The 21593-nt window shown below is 42.1% G+C and overlaps 3 protein-coding genes across 4 annotated transcripts; all 3 read left to right on the forward strand.

Annotated features, from left to right (window-relative positions):
• The first annotated feature begins 215 nt into the window (after window positions 1–215).
• Window positions 216–5445, forward strand: rnf25 (ring finger protein 25). The gene is made up of 10 exons (XM_077212831.1): window positions 216–274; window positions 725–796; window positions 911–1007; window positions 1127–1194; window positions 1293–1362; window positions 1905–1976; window positions 2087–2233; window positions 2831–2920; window positions 3228–3365; window positions 4564–5445. The coding sequence occupies exons 1-10, from the start codon at window positions 228–230 to the stop codon at window positions 5335–5337; spliced, it is 1575 nt and encodes a 524-aa protein (XP_077068946.1). The 5' UTR covers window positions 216–227; the 3' UTR covers window positions 5338–5445.
• kat8 (K(lysine) acetyltransferase 8) lies at window positions 5445–15844 on the forward strand. Its single transcript, XM_077212833.1, has 11 exons — window positions 5445–6252; window positions 6444–6518; window positions 6630–6808; window positions 7018–7071; window positions 7199–7363; window positions 14303–14392; window positions 14597–14737; window positions 14854–14947; window positions 15039–15189; window positions 15379–15533; window positions 15639–15844. Exons 1-11 carry the CDS (start codon window positions 5913–5915, stop codon window positions 15701–15703), a joined length of 1509 nt encoding a protein of 502 aa, XP_077068948.1. The 5' UTR covers window positions 5445–5912; the 3' UTR covers window positions 15704–15844.
• Window positions 15845–16901: 1057 nt separating this feature from the next.
• LOC143721917 (serine protease 33) lies at window positions 16902–20401 on the forward strand. 2 transcript variants are annotated; one of them, XM_077212847.1, is made up of 7 exons: window positions 16902–16937; window positions 17384–17455; window positions 17551–17574; window positions 18378–18543; window positions 18621–18892; window positions 19393–19559; window positions 19632–20401. In XM_077212847.1, the coding sequence occupies exons 2-7, from the start codon at window positions 17410–17412 to the stop codon at window positions 19878–19880; spliced, it is 924 nt and encodes a 307-aa protein (XP_077068962.1). In that variant the 5' UTR covers window positions 16902–16937; window positions 17384–17409; the 3' UTR covers window positions 19881–20401. The 2 variants fall into 2 exon arrangements, with proteins under 2 accessions (XP_077068962.1, XP_077068961.1); XM_077212846.1 differs by having other exon boundaries at window positions 16926–17217.
• The last annotated feature ends 1192 nt before the right edge of the window (window positions 20402–21593 follow it).

The raw sequence follows: 21593 nt of genomic DNA on the forward strand, positions 1-21593 counted from the left end.
ATGTTTGACGGGGAAAAATATATATTTATTATTTTGAAAGACGTTTACCTTATTAGTCAGAAAGTATTTTTGTTGCAAGGACCAAATCTTTTTCCAATTTAAATTCTTACATAATTCCAGATTGCATGAGATACAGAAATAATAGTTTCGAGAAAAGGGGATCTGAATCATAAACTCCTGCATCCTTGAAATTCCCATCTGCTTGTCGGCTCTGTGTCAGCTGACTGATGTCGTGGAGTGGTGACGTCACCGCCAACATGGCTGCCGAGAGCGAGTGAGTATTATGTTGATGGAAAATACTGACAAAAACGTGTATTAATTACTATATAAATCCAGAGTTGATTGACATAGTAACTAAATACCTTATTTGAAAGAATTGCAGTGCATACTTGTTAACGGTACAAGAGAGCTCTCATATGTGACTAAGTACATGTACTCAGTATACCGTGATATGTGATAACAACAATTTAATGATACAATCTAATTTATACAGAAAACTACATAAATCATTTTGTCCGAGAATAACAGTAAATAAGTAAATGCATAGTTAAGTTGTTCGGACTTTTTAAATGTCCGTAACGTTACCTAAGTAAACAAATGGCTAAGTGTTTTACTGTGTGCCTTTGACCCAGCGTCTCTGGTTATTTGATGCGTCATAAGTTACTCATGTTAATGTTACATTAAAGCAGTTCTACTCGAAATTCACGTCTGTTTGACTCCTCAGTGTCCTGTCTGAAATTGAAGTGCTGCAGTCCATCTACTTGGATGAGCTCAGTGTTACGCCGAGAGATGAGGGGTAAATGTTTTATCATTTATTGCTCTTTTAGTTTTTCATAAATTTCCTGAGATAATAATAGTTAACTGTTATTAACCTGAACAGAAATAAAGATGTCACATTTGTCTCAATTAGAGGGTGGACAGTCAGTTTGGTACTCTATCCCTCCACTGCGGAGGACTGTCTCTCTCAGTTTGTCCGTCTTACACTGACAATGGATCTGAACTCTCAGGTTTGTTGGTTAAATTGCTATAATATTTGACTAAGGTAATGGATCTAACATGTTTTGTATTTACTCGACACTCCTTTATAGCAACTTTCTGCTGGTGTATTTTTTTCATTCATTTTCAGTATCCATATTCATCCCCTTGCATCTCTATTCACAATCCACGTGGACTCTCGGATGATAAATTGCTCAGGTGATTGATTATTATTAGATATTGTTATGTTTAAACTTCAGAATGTCCTGTTTAACTTCTTACTCTTTCAAGTGTTTAACATGCTGCTCTTTTGTCAGTTTACAGAGCAGTTTACAGAAGGAGGCAGAGTCATGTATGGGGACACCTGTACTGTATCAGCTCATAGAGGTTTGATTCCCTATTCGGTCCATAACTACACTAACCTTCAAATGTTTGGGGTCAATACGTTTTTTTTTTAAGGAATTTATACTTATTCAGCTGCATGTCAGCTGCATTAATTTGATCAAAAGTAACAGTAACAAGACATTATTAATGTTACACAAATCTATTTCAAATAAATGCTGTTATTTTGAACTTTCTTTTCATCGAAGAATCCTGATTTTAATTTTTATTTTATCACTGATTCCACAACAATATTGAGCAGCTCAAATGTTTTCAACTTTGATAATAATAATAATAATAATAAATGTTTCTTGTGCAGCAAAACAGCACATTCGAATAATTTCTGAAGGATCTTGTGACACTGAAGACTAAAGTAATGATGCTGAAAATTCAGCTTTGCCATCACAGGAATAAATGGCATTTTAAAATAAGAGACATTTTTCCAATAAAATATCTTTTTTTTTTTAAATGCTTCAACCTCAAACGGTAGTGTATATTCCTTTTATCTTGTGTTTGTCTCAAACAATTTCTCTATTTTATACTCACAGAGAGCTAAAGAGATACTGACTGAGAGCAATATTCCCCATGGAAACTGTGTCATCTGTCTGTACGGCTTTAAGGTGGGGTCTTATAATTGTCAGAGTACCATAAAAATATGCACATAATGTGCGGTGTGGCCTGTTTGTAAAATTGAACTTGTTCCTCTTCCTCTGTTTTGTCCTAACCTTAGGAAGGCGAAGTGTTCACTAAGACCAGCTGCTATCACTATTTCCACTCGCACTGTCTTGGCCGCTACATCGCTCACTCTGAGATGGAGCTGCAGGACCGTGAGAGAGAGCTGGAGGAGGATAAAACTAGAGACCAGACGGAAAAAGAGGTGGGGCTGTTCATCATAGCAGAGGGTACTTCCAGTCTCCTTATCTTGTATCCACCTTGTTTTTTAACACAGAAGTAAGGTGTTTTCTGTGATTGTGCAAGACTTCCAATTTATTAGCCGCTATAGAGAAATAACGAGAAGAATATATCAAAGTGCAGTAAACTATAAATCTGTTTGCGCTACAAACCAGAGTTTATAATTAAGACTCTACATTAAAATAATATGGTAAGAAATACCAGTTTGCAATATCAAACAGCATAGCGAGCTGTTTTGTGCAGCTAAAAATAACTGGAAGCAAGACACATTAAAATTACAAATGGCCCACTTATTTGCCCACTCTTCACTGAAAATTATGGTGGATACTTTAATATAGTTTCTGTACTGTTTTGCCTTAGAGCAAAATGCTACATATTACAATGGTAAATATGTAGCATTTTGCTCTAATACATCCCAGTTAAAGATTTTGTGTATTATGTAATTATTATATAATCTGCTTCAGCATTTCTTTGAATAGCTAATTGCAAAACATAAATGTGCAGTGAGGTATGCTGTAAACAAAAGGCATTTTTGATATGAATGAGATACTTTCATTAACAGGAGTTGGCTGTTGTTTGCCCTGTGTGTCGAGAGCCTGTGACCTACGATTTGGATGCCCTTCTTTCCTCCCCTGCTCCAATTTTCACTCAGGTAAGACATACAGGCACAGTGTATCATTCTCTGTGGACATGGTTTTAGCAGTTGGGTCAAGCTAAACTGGCCTGGGCATGACGTTTATCATTGTTAGAAATGTCAAGTGGACAAAGTCACTCTTGTGTTCAGTGCCAAGCAGTAGATTTTTTTTAAACAGTGCATCATTGTCCCATGTGCAGTCCCTCTTGTTGTAGCTGACTATGCCAGGATGTCTAGTTTGAAAGCTCAACACCCTAATGTATGCTCACTGGTCACATGCTGTGGATACACATGAACATTGTGTTTATTATTGCTTCACTCACAGCAGGAGGATGTGGTCATCGGTGGGGAATTTAGAACGAAATGGGCAGCGCTCCAGAAGATTCTGGAACGGCAGAAGGAAAAGGGTGGAGTTATTGACCCAGAAGAAGAGTCTAATAGGTTCCTAATTCACATTAATGAGGTAAATCCTGGATGGAACATTCTGAATTGACATGTTCGGCCGCATACACAATGCAAAGTTTTGGGAGTCAGAACTGCATTAAAAATAAAACAATATATAATAATAAAAATAATTTATAATAAAATAATATGATATTAAATGGGTGGTTGATTATGATTTCACTTTTTTAACTTTAGTTAGTGTGTAATGTTTCTGTTTTAGCATAAACAACATCTGCAAAGTTACAACGCTCAAAGTTCAAGCAAAGGAAGATATTTGCTTTTAAAGAAATCGTTTTTTAAGGACTACAACAAACGGCTGGTAGGGACTACACAACGTTCCTCCCGGGTTAGAGACATCATTAGGGAACACGCAGTCCATGTTGAGAAGAGGAGAGTTGTTGTAGTAGAGCACATTTGGGAGTCTGCTTGAGCTCTCGCATCCATCTTTTTACATGCAGTACAGTACGTAACACAAATGCAATGGCATGTCACTCTGTAGGCATCTTACAACGGTTCCCACACGAGTGATTTATAGATTATCATTACAGAATATGCTAATAAAAGACTTGAAGATAGTTAACTCCAAATATGCAACATCAGTTCATCAACTAACCATAGAAAAGTTTCTGACATTTTGGTGCTTGTCTGTGTGAGGTAATCGGAGCTGCTAACTCTCTCCCTCTCTCACACACACACACACACACACACACACACACACACACACACACACACACACACACACACAGGTATGCCCTCTATGCCAGGAGCAGCAACTCATTTGCATTTAAAGGGACACACACAAAACGATGCGTTTTTACTGACCCTCAAAAAGGGACTATTTTAACATGCTTAACATGACTATTTTAACAAAAAATTATCTTTGGGGTATTTTGAGCTAAAACTTCACACATACACTCAGACAATTTATTTACATATTATAAAATGGGGCATTATACCACCCCTTTAAAAAAGTGTATACATGCTTTTATATATTATTTAGTAAATGTTATGTATTTATTTATAATAGAAATTATACATTTTTTATTAAAAGTGTGTGTGTGTGTGTGTGTGTGTATATATATATATATATATATAAAATACACACTTAAAAAAAACTATATATATATATATTTCACCCTGAAGAGGAGTGACAATTTAGGACTTTGAGTTTTCAATGTCAGTATCTGAATGAATGAGGGATGTTTTTTTTTCCTCAGGCTCAAGACTCCCCTGGTACGGATGCCTCTGGTGCCGAATCTTGTCAGTCACTCCCTTCCTCATCCCCAGATTCCATTGGCGCAACCCAAGCCTCTCAAAGTCATCACACTATAGGCCAATCACAGCGTCTGTGCACTCATGAGAGAAGGCAACAAAGTGACTTCAAGAGAGGTCATAGAGGAAGAGGCGGTAGAAGAGGTGGATCAGGACGTCATGCTATGCTTTCACCTGGGGTGGAACAGTTAAGCAGGCTCAGGCAGTCTTTTGATAAGATTAATTATGTCAACTCAGACCCGCAAAACACTTCATCACAGGTAGAAAGCACAGCACAAGGACAGGCATTTGAACTCAGTGATAATATAGCACAGCTCAGGAAGCCTTTGATCAATGAAGAAGAAAAATATATTTCTCAAGACAAGGTTACTTCAAAATCTAACTGTGGAAAAGATGTGGGTAAACAAGATGTTTCTATTTCAAAAGATATGCATCAGAAAATCTTGCAGGATGGAAACCCAGAAAGGGAACATGTGGGTAGAGGATGGAAGCGTGGTAGTCGTGGCTCCGGGCGACATCATGGACACTGGCAGGAGAGGAACTTTAAGGGACCCGGTTACTGGGATAATTCTGGGAGTGTCGGTCACCGTGGAGGTGGACATAGAGCCAGAGAGGGAGGGGCTGGGCATCATCACAGAGGGGGTGAAGCTCATAGAGGTGGTGGGAGGGGTTTGCTTCAAAGAGTGGAAAAAGAATTTAGGAAAGAGGGAGTGCTCTGACAATTGGAGAGGGGAGGTACAGGCAGAGGAACAAGCATACCTCCCTGTTTCACCAGCTGTACTATCATCATGTCCGTGTCTATAATAAAATTCTCCACAAGCAGTGAACTGACCCATGTTTTTCCTTTCTCTTTTGGGTAAGTCAATGTTGTTAGTGAAAATGGAATTGACATTGCAGTTAGAAAGGAGTCAAAACACTCAAAAAGTTCAGTGAAGTTTACTATTACTAAAGCAATTGTGATTGTCAACAATCCACAAAATGGGAATGTAAAAAAAGTTTGTTCTTTCTGTCGCATGTTGTGATACAATTTTATATTTATTATATTCATTCTAAACGTCTGCAAAGACTAACTCTCAATCAAAGCACTGAACCAGAACAAGCCTGTACAGTTCTCATGTAAAAGTAGAGAAAACTATTTATTTGATGTGTCCCACCATGTGTTGGTATTTAATGGTCATAATACTTTCAATAGTGATACAAAACAGTGGTACATTGTTTACACAAAGCAGGACTGAAAAAGTGCACTGCGCATGCTCGAGTCAGCGCGGTGCGCAATGTTTTCAAATGGACAAAGATGTCTGGCGTAGCAATGTCAATGTCCAGCAATCGTCACCCAAATATGAACAATTCATACGATAACTGCGGTTCAGAAGAGCGAATGGACGTTGAAATAGACGCTGGCCACGCTGGAACCGACCGAGGAAGCTTAGATATGGGAACACGAGCAACATGTTCATCAAACGGCAGCGGCGGGGAAGAGGATGAGGCGGAGGCCGCGGATCGAGAACGAGAAGCCACGGGCTCGAGTACTCCCCACTCCGGGGATGGAATGTCGCACTGCGGCGGCAGAGAGCAAGAGGTGTCGGTGGAAATCGGGGAGACTTATCTGTGTCAGCGCGCGGACAAAACATGGCGTAAGCTAAAATTCTCCTTTAGAATTATATTTCAGAAACACATAATTTGCCATTTTATAGTTCCATTCTCCGTTACTGTATTATCACGTATATCTTTTTGATATGTATATAAAAACATGCTGATTGAGAAATGCGTAATATAAGCATGCATATGCTGTTTGTTGGTTTATTTATTTAGTACTTTCTTTCAGATTCAGCAGAGGTTATTCAGTCCAGGCTGAATGAGCAGGAGGGCAGAGAAGAGTTTTATGTCCACTATGTTGGATGTGAGTGGAATTGCATTCAAATCCCATTCGTGGCTGATCATACACAGATGCTTTACAGGTTTTTAGTTCTAATAGATTCACTGAGCACATGCTCTCTTTTATCATTTACAGTCAACAGACGTTTAGATGAGTGGGTTGGAAAGGCTCGTTTAGCCCTGACAAAGACAGTGAAAGACGCAGTGAGAAAAAGTGTGGAGGAAGGTGGCGGGGGTGAGCTTGTGGACCAGCCGGAGAGGAAGATCACCCGAAATCAGAAGCGTAAACATGACGAGATCAACCACGTTCAGAAGGTACCTGTTATCACCTTTCTGCAAATGTCACAGTACTTAATTTAATTGGTGTTTTCCAACTTAAACAGTAATTTATTATATGACTGAGCCATGTTCAGCTTAGTTTTAATTGCATTCACATATGAACCATTTAAAAGTCTGAACAAGTCCATATCAGTCTAGTAGCAACTTAACTATTACTTATTTGACCCCGTAATGTTTTTCTCCAGACTTATGCAGAGATGGACCCTACTACGGCTGCCCTGGAGAAAGAGCATGAGGCTGTAAGAAGAGGCAACATAATACTCATTGATAAATAATCTACTTTAATGTTGTTTTCCATCAATATAGCTTTGAATAAATTGTCCATCTGTTTTTTCATTTTAATCAAAGTGTCACTTTCATTTTCAGATCACAAAAGTAAAATATGTGGACAAGATACAGATTGGGAACTTTGAAATTGATGCATGGTACTTTTCTCCATTCCCTGAGGACTATGGAAAACAGCCCAAACTTTGGATCTGTGAATACTGCCTGAAGTATATGAAGTATGAGAAGACTTTCAGATACCACCTGGTCAGTCCATACAATGGTTTTATTGTTGATTTACATTGTACCATAGGGGGTGCTATACATCTTGGCTAATGAATTTAAATGCTTGAAAGAGAGTGCTGAAGGCATGAGATTTATTTTTGCAAGCCAACTCAGAGGTTAGGATCACACGGTTCCCCTATGTGTTGGCATAGATTTTTCCATTGGCTTTTGGATTTTTGCATAAAATAAGCTCTGTGACTAACAAAAGTTTATGATTGTTTCATGTAAAGACAATCTTCACAAATTAACACAAATGTTTTTTGTTTTTTTTTAGAGTAAATAAAAGCACCAGAAGTAAAAAGAAAAGGTTAAGGCCCTGATATATTTGAAGCGAAATCGAAGAATGAACTAATGTGACCTTATTACGAACAAATTTGTCCAGAACGAGGATCTTTTGTAGTTCGTTTTGGTAGTTAAAAAACTGCTTTCCAGAAAAGTTTGCTACGACTGGTAAACACCTTTTTACTACCATTGGTACGCCGCGATTACATAATAGGTAGCTGTGCACAGAGGAAGTCTTTTCTGGTTCATTTGGCATCATGCTATGATCAGATGCTTTTCTTATGCTTTATTAAAAAAATGCTTGCTGTTTTCTCTATTTTGTTGTTTATTTTGTCATTGAGAGTAAAGCGTGCAGCGCTAACCGTCACTATCGTCGGTGTGGGCGGCATCAGATGTTCACTAACAGTATCTTGCTGCTCACTTATTCCGAACTTCGTTTTACCACTAAGCAAAGAACGAAAAAGAACTTCGCGATGAGTAAATTGGGGCCTTTAGGCTATAAATAGACTACACCAATCTCTAAATTTCTAACAAATCTTTTAATGTTTATGTAAAATCTGAAAGTTTGAGTTAAGATAATTTGCAAGAGTGTGATTATAAAAACAGCGAGGCTATGAAATAGATCTAGTGTTTAGATGAATTTTTGGTGTGATGACGTTTCATGTCCCCGACAACCTCTGTCGTCCCATTTAGGCACTTGCTAGCAACCGTTCCCTATCAAGGCTACGGAACTTCGACATTACGGATGTCGTATATGGGAACTCCTCTCATCCTTCACTTCTGCTGAAATCTTATAGGCTAACGCCAGCAGAGCTGGCCAATTGACGCAGAATATGCAAATACTGACACCTCATAGCAGTAATAAGCAAGTGCAGCGTCAATTCCTGTTCAGAATCTCTCTCTTCACGCTCAAATCGTGTGCTAGAAAGCTGATACTCCACTAACAACTAATTATTTTGCCGTCGTTGAAGTTGCGCCGAGATACTTGCACTGTCTCCTGCATCCGATGGCAACTATCTGCAACCTGTGTTCGGGCCCCATCGTGCCCCCCGACACGCACCTGTTCTGCATCGCGTGTATGGGGCTGGCCCATGCTGAGTCAGCCCTCAGGGACGAAGGGTCCTGCGACCTTTGCGCGGACATGCCTCTTCGAACTCTCAAAGCCAGGAGGGAAGAGGCTCGCGCAGCAGCGGGGATCGGGTCTACCGCCGCCATTGAGCCGCTGGTAGCCCCCCCCAACCGTGGAGTCGAGGTTCGTCCCCCGGTGAGCTTTCCCGACCCCTACTTCCAGCCCCCTCGCGAGGTCGCTGACTTCGTTTCCTTCGGGGCGAGTGAGGAAGACGACTCCACGTCTCTGTCTGCCTCCGAGAACGACTGGGGTGCGGAGCAGGCCGCACCGCGGGCGGCCGCGGAGCAAGAGACCCCGGCGGACCTGCAGGACGAGCTCTTCCGTATCCTCTCGAAGGCCGTCGAGGAACTGGACCTCTCGTGGAAGGCTCCCGATAAACCTTCTAAGAGCAAGCTGGATACGTGGTTCCTCCAATCGAGCCGCCGTCAGGCCGCTTCGAAAAGAGGAACACCGTTTTTTCCGGACGTGCATGAGCACGTGGTGAAGTCGTGGGTGGCCCCGCAATCGGCGCGCACTCTCACTTCCACCCTGGCCATGTTTGCCCCCGTGGACGAGGCGGGGGACCACGGCTACCTCCGCATCCCCCCCGTCGAGGAGACCGTCGCCACGCACCTCTGCCCGTCGGCTCCCGCCCTGGGCTCGGACCGCAGCCTGCCGTCCCGAGCCTGCAGATTTACGGCCCACCAGGCTAACAAGGCCTACGGTGCCGCGGGGGAGGCGGTTTCCGCATTGCATGCCATGGCCATTCTCCAAGTGCTGCAGGCTAAGCAGCTCAAGTCTCTGGATGACGCCGCCTCTATTGACGCTGACGCCATCCGAGATCTCCGTTCGGCCACGGACCTCGCGCTCCTGGCCACGAAGCGTTCGGCCCAGGCGATTGGACGTTCGATGGGGTTCCTGGTGGTCCTCCACAGACATCTGTGGCTCACCCTGTCGGACGTCCAGGAGGCCGATAGGAAGACGCTGCTGAACGCACCGATCTCCCCTGCAGGCCTGTTCGGAGACGCCGTGGAGAAAGTCACCGAGCGTTACTCCGAGACGCAGAAGAAGGCAAAGGCTATGAGCCACGTGATTCATCGGAGGGCGCCTCCGCAGCCGCAGCCTCGCTCCCACTCGTCTTCCGCCTCGGGCCGCCAACCTCAGACCGCGGCTAGAAGACAGACAGCGCCCCGCCCGGGACTGGATGCTCGTAGAGGCCGTAACGGCCAGTGGCAGGGAGCGGGTAGCAAGAGGACGCAGAGGAGCCCGCGCAGAAAGCCCACCGCGCCCCCTGCAAGCCCAAGCAGTCGTCCTGACCGCTCGGGCAAGAGGAGAAGAGAGCGCCAGATCGGCCCCGCGTCCAAGCAGCGCGCTCTAATGCACTTGGTCCCTCAGTGTTCCGCGAGCGACGCGTGCAGTTGTTTTGTGAATGTTGTCAATTGTTCAAAAATAAAGCAGATCACTACTTCACAAACAGAGCTTTTTTCTCCTCTTGCACCACACACTGTGTTACCCGCCCTGCCTTCGAGCAGCGCAGAGTCACGGTCAATAAATATTCCCAGCCCTCGCATAGCAGCGATGACCGCAGGTTTAGATCAGCGCACGCTCAGTCGCTTTCAGGCAGCGTGGGAAGCTATTCCGGGCATTTCGCCGTGGGTGTTGAATATAATTCGGCACGGGTACACACTTCAGTTCAAACGCAGACCACCCCGCTTCCACGGCGTAATTCAGTCATTAACTTTGTCCCAAAACGCTCATATGCTGAGGCAAGAAGTGTGCAACTTGCTCGAAAAGAAGGCTATAGAACCGGTTCCCCCGAGGGAAAGGGAGAGCGGATTCTACAGCCGCTACTTCGTTGTGCCGAAGAAGGGAGGGGGTCTCCGCCCCATTCTGGATCTAAGACCCGTCAACAGAACGCTTCACAAGCGCGCTTTCAGGATGACTACTCTGAAGCAAATCCTGGCGCAAATTCGCCCCGGGGATTGGTTCGCTTCAGTGGATTTAAAGGACGCTTACTTTCATATCCAGATAGTAAAACGTCACAGGCGATTCCTGAGGTTTGCGTTCGAGAATTCAGTGTACCAATATACGGTGCTCCCGTTTGGACTAGACCTAGCTCCCCGAACATTTTCGAAATGCGTGGACGCGGCACTTTCACCCCTCAGATCGAGCGGGATGCGCGTCTTGAACTATCTGGACGACTGGCTGGTTCTCGCGCAGTCGAGAGAAATGCTGGTCAGCCATGTGGAAGCCCTCCTTCGACACTTGGAGATGCTCGGTTTGAGGGTGAACGCCCAGAAAAGTGTCCTCACACCGAGCCAGACTACAACATTCCTGGGAGTGTGCTTGGATTCGGTGAGAATGAGAGCGCGCCTCTCCCCCGAGCGAGCGGAGGCTCTGAGTTCTTCTCACGGTCTCTTCAGACCTGGCAGGCTTGTCCCACTGAAAGAGTTTCAGAGGCTACTGGGACGGATGGCAGCGGCTTCTTCGGTGTGTCATCTGGGGCTGCTGCATTTGAGACCGCTGCAACACTGGCTGAAAACGCGAGTCCTCCCGAGCGAGTGGTATTCTGGCCACAAGCGCATTATGGTCACCCGTTGAGGAACCCAGATCTCTTCAGCTCAGGGGTCTCTATGGGCATAGTGACGCGGCTCGTGGAGGTCCTGACGGACGCTTCGTCCACCGGATGGGGAGCCGTCTGCTTGGGAAAGCCCGCCTCGGGTCGGTGGTCAGGGAAGCAGATGGAGTGGCACATAAATCGTCTGGAACTAGAAGCGGTCTCTCTAGCTCTAAAAGCCTTCCGGTCTCGGCTGGAGCAACAGCATGTGTTGATTCGGACCGACAACACTTCCGTGGTCTCGTACATAAATCGCCAAAAAATTTTCCTCTCGCTGAGAGCGGCTCACATCCCCGGCGTTCTGGATCGCTAGGCGGATATGCTCTCGAGAAGCGGGATTCCCCAAGCGGAGTGGATTCACCCCGGGACGGTTCAGCTGATATGGAATCGTTTCGGCAGAGCGGAGGTCGACCTCTTTGCGACGAGCGAGAACGCGCATTGTAAGATGTTCTTCTCACTGTCTCGTTCCCCCCGGGAGGTGGACGCGCTGACTGCGCGATGGCCGAGAGTCCGTCTCTATGCTTTTCCCCCGGTGAAAATTTTGCCCATGGTGTTGTGCAAAATCAGGGAGAAGGCGGCGGTGACTCTGGTAGCCCCGAACTGGCCGAATCAGCCCTGGTTCGCGGATTTGGTAGAGTTACTGGCAGGACAGCCATGGGAGATTCCGCTCAGGATGGACCTTCTGTCTCAGGCGAGCGGAACGATCTGGCATCCCAACCCCGGGCTGTGGAGCCTCCATGTGTGGCCGCTGCAGGGTCGCTGAGCGGGGGGGACGCGCTGCACTCGCGAGTTTTGAATACCATCGCGGCGGCGCGAGCCCCGTCCACCAGGCGCCTGTATGCTCTGAAGTGGGGTGTATTCTCAAAATGGTGTAAGGATGTCGGTATAGACCCAGCGAACAGCTCTGTGTCGGATATTCTACGCTTCCTTCAGTACAGGATGGATGAAGGGAGCCTACCATCCACTCTGAAGGTATATGTGGCCGCTGTTGCCGCGTTTCACCCCCCTATTGACGGACAGTCTATCGGTAGACATGCGTCGGTGACTCGGTTCCTCAAGGGAGCTAAGAGATTATGCCCTGCACGGCCGCCTTCGGTGCCGCCGTGGGATTTAACGTTGGTCTTAGAAGCTTTGTCGCGACCGCCTTTCGAGCCCTTAGCTTCGGTTGCCATTAAAGAGCTATCAATCAAAACAGCACTGCTTCTCGCTCTCGCTTCAGTAAGCGGGTTGGGGATTTACAGGCTTTCTCTGTAAGTGAAGATTGTATTCGCTTTGGACCGGGAAACTGTAATGTAATTCTCAGACCGAGGCCGGGTTACGTTCCTAAGTCGCTCAACACCCCATTCAGAGCGCAGATTGTTTCTCTCCCTGCCTTGTCCACTGAGCCACCAACCTCTCAGGATTCGGTTGCTCAGAGTGCTGTTTGCCCAGTCAGAGCGCTCAGAGAATACATTTCTCGCTCTGCCGTTTTTCGACAATCGGACCAGCTGTTTGTGTGCTTTGGTGGGTGCAACAAGGGACGGGGGGTCTCTAAACAGAGGCTTGCTCACTGGATTGTGGATGCTATTGTTTTGGCTTATGATTGTCTGGGGCAAGAATGCCCCCTTAACGTCAAGGCCCATTCGACTAGAGCGATTGCCTCCTCGTGGGCTTGGACTAAGGGTATGTCTATTCAGGATTTATGTCTTGCGGCTGGCTGGTCTTCTCAGAACACGTTTGCTAGGTTTTACAAGTTGGATTTGCCCTCTGTAGCGTCTCGAGTGCTTTCGGTGAGTTGATTTCACACACAGCATTGTATAAAGCTGCTCTGCGCTTTGCTTATGAGTTGTTCTGTGTGCTATATTGTGTGTTTGTACTGTTGTCACCGCTATGCGTTGGCCTTCTCTTACTGTGGTTATTGCCCTGTTTTTCGACAGTGCAAATTCCCCCGGTTATACTGCTCGGGATATGCAAATGCTGGCAGTGTATTGTGAGCTTGTGATTGGTCCCTTTGGGCCTATCAGAGGTTAGAGGTTCGCTATTGGTCAATCTCGGCCTATCAGATGCTTGAATACTGGGGGGGGCGGTCTTCGTATTGGGTCTGTTGTCAGTGGTTGTTTGGCTGCCACGGCGGGATTCTACACAGTTCCCATATACGACATCCGTAATGTCGAAGTTCCGTAGCCTTGATAGGGAACGTCTCCGGTTACTTTCGTAACCTCGGTTCCCTGAAAGGCAAGGAACGAGACATTACGCTCGCCGCCGTGTTCGCTATTGTTTTAGCGTTTTTGTTCGATTCTGAACAGGAATTGACGCTGCACTTGCTTATTACTGCTACGAGGTGTCAGTATTTGCATATTTTGCGTCAATTGGCCAGCTCTGCTGGCGTTAGCCTATAAGATTTCAGCAGAAGTGAAGGATGAGAGGAGTTCCCATATACGACATCCGTAATGTCTCGTTCCTTGCCTTTCAGGGAACCGAGGTTACGAAAGTAACCGGAGACGTTTTTTTCAAATAATGAATGGAGGAGTATTTCTAAAGTTATTTGTGTCGTATGAATAATATAAAGATAACATATCTTGAGCTTCTGTTATCCACAGATAACACATAAATAACACATAAAACATTTCATAACATTACATAAAACACATTAATACATTTAACCAAAAACCCATTCAAAAACACCTTGACAAGGAGTCAATGAAACCAGAAGTGCAAAAATGCTAACTTACTTTTTAGGGCTCATTACTGTAGCACTCTATTGCACAAGCATTAGTTTTTAGTCAGTGTTGGTCAGCTAGTTTAAAATGATTTTTGTTGTGTATGTTGTCTTTTAGAGCATTTCTAGCTTCACAGGTTAAGGTTTACATTCTTATTAAGTTTATGCTTTCTTTTGTTTTCCCGCTCCTTTGTTTATCAATGGCTCTCGTTTCAGTCACAGTGTCAGTGGCGTCAGCCTCCAGGCAAAGAGATTTATCGCAGAAACAATATCTCAGTATATGAAGTTGATGGGAAGGACCATAAGGTGAGCCAAATGAATGACGCCTACCACTTACATTTAACACGAAACAGAGAAACAAATAATTTCATGATGAATAGATTTCAAACCTGGAGAAGACTATGTAAACCTAAACTGATTTATTACATTGCTAATACACGTGCATGTGAATTTGTGCATGTCCATGTGCAGTTGCAGTTTTTGTCTTTATCACTGTCCTTCTTGCTGTAGATCTACTGTCAGAATCTGTGTCTCCTGGCAAAGCTGTTTTTGGATCATAAAACACTTTACTTTGACGTGGAGCCGTTCATCTTCTACATCCTCACTGAAGTCAACAAACAGGGAGCACATATTGTGGGTTACTTCTCTAAGGTAAAGTGTTTCTACTGTTTGTTTTTGACATTGTATGTCAGTTGTATTTATGCAGTGTAGCTGTTTATTTGTATCTTATTTAACACGCTTGACCGATGTATGTTTTTCATGAGCAGGAGAAAGAGTCTCCAGACGGGAACAATGTTGCTTGTATTCTCACTCTTCCCCCATACCAGCGAAGAGGATATGGAAAATTTCTAATTGCATTTAGTAAGTTTCACCCCTGATTCACCGTTCACCAATTGTTCGCCTCTGACATAAGCACTTTTATAGATGAATAATTGTTCATAATTCTTCTCAGGTTATGAGCTATCTAAGCTGGAGAGTACAGTGGGGTCTCCAGAGAAACCTCTGTCAGACTTGGGGAAGTTGAGTTATAGAAGTTACTGGTCATGGGTACTATTAGAGATTCTGCGAGACTTCAGAGGGACTCTGTCCATCAAAGACCTCAGGTACACGTCCAGTCCCAAATACAAGTACAAACCTGCATGAAAAAAAAAATGCATTAGGGTCATATATGCATATTTGTTTACCTGTACAATTCAGACAAACATTTAAAAAAAGGAAAAGGCTGCAAGATAAATTGTCTGCTAATGCTTTGATAAAGAGCACTAACTAATGCATACTGTCTGTACCCATAGTCAGATGACAAGTATCACTCAGAGTGACATCATCAGCACATTACAGTCTCTAAACATGGTCAAGTACTGGAAAGGTCAGCATGTCATCTGTGTCACACCCAAACTTGTAGAGGAACATCTCAAAAGTGCCCAGTACAAGAAACCCCCAATAACAGGTAATCTGAAAAATGCGCAAATGTGCTTCTTATGCTAGCTTTACGTATGTGATGTGCATTTACGAGTTTAAACCATTAAACATTTTACATTTTGTGTTTTTACAGTGGACACACATTGTTTGAAATGGGCACCTCCTAAACACAAGCAGGCCAAGTTCTCTAAAAAATGAGGAGAGTGAGACTGTCCCTTCATCCCAGATGTTTTTCACAGCTAACCTTAAATGTCATTTAGAAATACTCTCTCCAAGAGGGAAAGGTCTAAGATGGTATTGAGTCTGTTATTTTTTTAAATAAATGAATAGTAATATTCATGTCATTGTTTTTGAATGTTCTTTATTTCAAGTCAACATTTTAGTGCATCAGTGTGGTACTTCAGATCATATATGTTCTGTGAGGTGGTTTAATATTTATACCAGACTCCCTTTCATTTTCAAATGCCTAAAGCACTTTGAAGAAAAAAGTATGTGAAGTCAAGCAACATTATGTTTAATTATTGATTAGACAGTATAGAATTACCTATTGCACATGCAGCACCTGTCTGGCTTTTAGGTGAAAGTTGATCCCTATATACACTATGTGTATGTTATTTATATATATATATATATATATATATATATATATATATATGTGTGTGTGTGTGGGTGTGTGATAAAGAGGGTTAAATGCGCAAGGAACAATACCTGGTATCTATAAATCTTTAAGAGATTTTAAACCACTGATACTGATATAATTAATAGCCAACTGTTTTTTATTCTTTAGAAAAATAAATTATTTGATGAAGCATTTTGTGGTCTTACAAATTGGTAGCTGTGGGTAAATAGTGGCAGATATTTAAAGGTAACCGTGGTGTTTTTAGAAGCAATTATCATGTTTATAACCATGTTTTTATATAAAAACTATATTCTACAAATATAGTGGATAACAGTAAATTAGTTATTACTATTTTACTAAAAATACCATTTTTCTAATAGTGATTAGGCCTATGAACCTTGAAAACCAGAAAATAACGTTACAAATAATGTTCGAAAATGTTTTCATAAAAAAACCTATTTAAATATTGTGAATATTAAACTTTGTATGGCTTCTTTTAAAGTAGGCTAATATGCAGCAAAATTCGAATTTATGATATTTGAAATGGGTATATAGCTGGAATCAATAGCGCCTGGTAAACAAATAATAATTATGTGGCTTGAGAATAAATAAAATTAAAATAAACTGAAAGTCTGCGTTTTTCCCGAAACCAATTAAACTTAATCCAACTGTTCAACACGAACGGCAGGCAGGAATTCAGCTCTCCTCCACTGTGTGAATCTTCTTTATGGCGAGAACAACGGGCTCATTATTTGGGAGGAGATTGAGACCGCGCGTTGTGATTGGATGCTGGCGGCAGGTAGAGACGCACAGGTACATTCATACATTCTCTGGCAAATGAACATTTCTGCGTTTTCGCTCGCTTATCCTTTCTTCCATGTCGATTACATCGAAATCTTTGTTCTCAAATGTCATGCAAATTATTTTTTGAAGATACGAATATGTACCTATTTCAAAACGAGGCATCACAAATCTGTAGCTTGTCGCGATTAGAGTCTTCGTGTGTTCGGTGTTAAATCGTTTTGGATTATTTAATTTTTTTACTATTTTTGTTTTTCGCGCGCTTTATCCGACTTTGGAATATCCCCTTCGGGTAGGCTATATGATATTTAACATTAAGTTACATAAGTAAGTTTCACTCAATTGTTGACAACAATGTTGATTTTTTGTTGTTGTTGTTGAATTAGAGCCCAACGGTCACTCCAATGGCAAATTATAATAGTTTAATCTTTAAAACACGCATTTATTATTATTTATAGATAGGCTACTCCGCCAACTGAACAGAATGTCTGATTCGTGCTTGCAACTGCTCCTTGTCTTGATGGTAACAGGTAAGTCTAGTCAGGATGTAGTAGGCCTAGGTCTTATTGGATTCACTGCATTCATTAAATTTATTTTTTGTGTTTTTGTGTCCCACAAAATACAGGGTTGTCAATGTGTGTGGCACAAGGTAATTATTTTTCAGTTTATGGGGCAGTGACAGTCTGAGATGATAGAGAAATCTAATTAAAAATCGTGTAATCTTTGTAGTCATGTATTGTTTTTTGTTTTCATACGAATTGAAATGTTTATAATGATTTTTTTTTAAAGATATGAAGAAAATTATCTGAATGTAGTAATAAAATACTTGATCAAGTTAAAAAACAAAATTAAGGCTACCCCATTTGATTTGAATAAAGCATAACTTTCTAGTAAAAGGGTCTTCTGGGTCTATATGAGTCTTGTAGTTGTACTATTTTCTTGTCACATGATCACAAAAGTGTCCTTCCTACTACCTATTTTTCTTTTAATAATAATTTAAAACAAATTGATTTGTTGCTTATTTTTAAATTAATAATAAAATATGCTAAACAACATTTATTTTTAATTTACATTTATGCATTTGACAGATGTTTTATCCAAAATGACTTGCATTGCATTTAAGGAACACACCTTGTGAATCAAACCCATGACCTTGAGCTTTCTAGAACCATGCATTGTTTCAGCTTAGACATTTTTTACTTTAAGCCTCACATTACATATCATTTTGAATAGCTTAATAGATCATTCTTAGAACTTTCTCCTCCCTCTCTCTTTACGTTTGTAACCTTACCCACAACAGCTTTTACTCACGTCTCATGTCTCATGCCCCTGTTTGCGTAGCTCCTAGTGAGATGTAATGATACTCTAGGGGAGTTGTAGGGCAGGTGTGAACTGGCAAGGAAAGCTCCACTGTGTATGTACACTAAATCTCCCCTGACCTGTTCACGTAAGTGTGCGGCAGGCCTCCGCTAGGTAAACGCATTGTGGGAGGAGTTGAAGCATCAGCAGGGGCGTGGCCATGGCAGGTGGACATTCAGATGGGAGCCAACGGCCATGTTTGTGGTGGATCCATAATTGCAAAAAATTGGGTCCTCTCTGCTGCACACTGCTTTCCTAAGTAAGTATTATTATCATATTATCAATGCCTATGTTGATTATAGAGAAGTTAATGTTTTCTATATCTCTTACACTCAGCCCCTCAGACGTGTCTTCATATCGCCTGTACATGGGACGCCATCTACTTAATGGCTATAACCAGTTTGAGATGGTCAGTCAGGTGCAGCGGGTAGTTGTTCCAGAAGGATACTCAAGCCCTCAGGAGGGCAGAGATGTAGCCTTAGTGCAGCTGCGCTCTCCGGTCACTTGGTCAGACAGGATTCAACCGGTGTGTCTGCCATATGCTGGCTTCCAGTTCAACAGTGGAACCGTATGCTACGTTACGGGCTGGGGACACACTCAAGAGGGTGGTAAGTTCATCAACAAGAAAATAAGGGGTAACCACAGCAAATAACAGAGATTTTACTCTTTAAACATGTGGCAAATGTTTTCTGGATGTGATGTTTCTTTGGGAATCCAGCTGGATTCCTTACAATTTCAGTAGTTACAGTGGACAAGGTGAAGTCAGAAGAAACAATCATGGACATTTAATAATGGCTTAATTGTGAAAATATGCAGCAGCATTGAGTTAGCCAAGAAATGTGAGTGGTAAAGGAGGGGAAAAAGTGGATAGATTTACTTAATACTGAACTGTCACATTGAACAACAAACTTCTTAACAGAATCTTAATAGAACTTTATTTACACACATTCCACAACACATCAGTGTTGACACTTTCCAGGCATGTTTATGACCCTAAATGAGAAAGTCACAACATTTCAAGACGTTTAACCAGTATTTCTGACAACCTAAAATGGAAATAATAATTTCCATTTTGTAAATTGCTTTCCCTGTCTTTCCTTTCAAATAGTCTCCCTCACTGGAGTTGGGGCGCTACGGGAAGTGGAAGTGCCCATTATCGATCAGTCTTCCTGCCAATCAATGTATCAGATTTTGTCATCTGATTTGGTAACAGTTGATGTCCTATCAGACATGATCTGTGCTGGATATATGGAGGGAGGCAAGGATTCCTGTCAGGTATGTTACTACTATTATACTGCTGGCGCACTGACATCCTACTAATTAAATAATATAATTTTTCTCTTTCAGGGGGACTCTGGAGGGCCTCTGGTTTGTCCTGTTGGCAATGGGACGTGGATTCAGGCAGGAGTTGTGAGTTTTGGACTTGGGTGTGCTCAGAAGAACCGACCAGGTATCTACTCCAGAGTCTCAAGCTTTGCGAGCCTCATCCGCACCACAGTTCCAGAAGCTCCCTTTTTTGGTCATGCCTGGAGGAGTGAAAGTCAAACAACTCTGGTTCTAGGCCTCTCTATTGCGTTAGTAGTCTTTTGGAGATAGTAGATTCCTTAAGTAGATGCAATGTACAAGTTAAACACAGACTTACATTTTTAAACACCACCAGATTTGTTTGTGGGGCATTGCTTTGCCATGTCTTTCAATGCTGTTGTGGTGCAAAAATGTAATCAATGCAAAGCTTCAGAGGTGTTGCAGATTATTTTTAATAATGTAATATGTAACATGTTTTTATGACAGAGTGATCTGGCCATCTTATCCTGCCTAAGCACAGATATAGTTGTTATATACTTTTGTTATTGTGTATTAGATATATTTTATGCAATTGCAGTAATGTCACCAAGATCTCAAAACATTTTAAAATGCCAATATCCTAGTTTATAGGATACATTCAGTATGATTTTGTTTTTCTTGTTCTGAATATTTGTAATGAAAAATCAAATTGATTTGACTGCATAAGGCACATTATTGCACATTACAAATGCTGCTTTCACTCATTCATTCTATACCAGTGTTGTAACAACTTTTATAATTTTAGAATTTATTAAATTAGTATGTCACCTGTGTTTTCTCTTTTGCTTGTGGTTTTTGTTTATTTTTTAATGATATGCACCTAATAGTCATTGTAAAGCAAGTTGATCTTGATTTTTTTCATACATTAAACACTTTTAAAGAGATATTTCACCCAACAATGTTGTCATTTATTCATCCTCATGTTGGTAAAAACCTGTGTGAGTTTCTTTCTTCTGTTTGAACACAAAAGAAGATATTTTGAAGAATATGGTTAACCAGACAGTTGACGGCACCGATTAACCTCCATAGTGTTTCTTTTTTCATACTATGAAAGTCAATGGGTGCCGTCAACTGTCTGGTTACCCATATTCTTCAAAATATCTTCTTTTGTGTTCAACAGAAGAAATAAACTCATACAGGTTTGGAATTGGAACATCTTGAGCGAGTACAACATTTTAATTTTGGGGTGAACTATCACTTTAAGACTCACACGTAGCTAAAGATGCTTCAAAAGACCCCTTTAGTGTAGTTTTTAAGTGGTTTTAAATTGTATGTGGTTACTTTATAATTGACTTTAGTGTGTAAATATTTTGTAAGTCATTCCTGGGATTCTGTAATATTTCAACTTGGATTTTTGTTTTACAAATATTTTGTTTTACAATTTAATTTCTTAACATATAATTCATTTTCTAATTACCCCACATCATTAGGCACCCGTACTAATCAAACCTTAAATATATATACACTCACCTAAAGGATTATTAGGAACACCATGCTAATACTGTGTTTGACCCCCTTTCGCCTTCAGAACTGCCTTAATTCTACGTGGCATTGATTCAACAGGGGGCTGAAAGCATTCTTTAGAAATGTTGGCCCATATTGATAGGATAGCATCTTGCAGTTGATGGAGATTTGTGGGATGCACATCCAGGGCACGAAGCTCCCGTTCCACCACATCCCAAAGATGCTCTAATGGGTTGAGATCTGGTGACTGTGGGGGCCATTTTAGTACAGTGAACTCATTGTCATGTTCAAGAAACCAATTTGAAATGATTCGAGCTTTGTGACATGGTGCATTATCCTGCTGGAAGTAGCCATCAGAGGATGGGTAAATGGTGGCCATAAAGGGGTGGACGTGGTCAGAAACAATGCTCAGGTAGGCCGTGGCATTTAAACGATGCCCAATTGGTACTAAGGGGCCTAAAGTGTGCCAAGAAAACATCCCCCACACCATTACACCAGCAC

The sequence above is a fragment of the Siphateles boraxobius genome, unplaced genomic scaffold (assembly GCF_051911475.1).
Source record: "Siphateles boraxobius isolate OS27281-9 unplaced genomic scaffold, OSU_SipBor_1 66, whole genome shotgun sequence".
In the NCBI taxonomy this organism is placed as follows: Eukaryota; Metazoa; Chordata; class Actinopteri; order Cypriniformes; family Leuciscidae; genus Siphateles; species Siphateles boraxobius.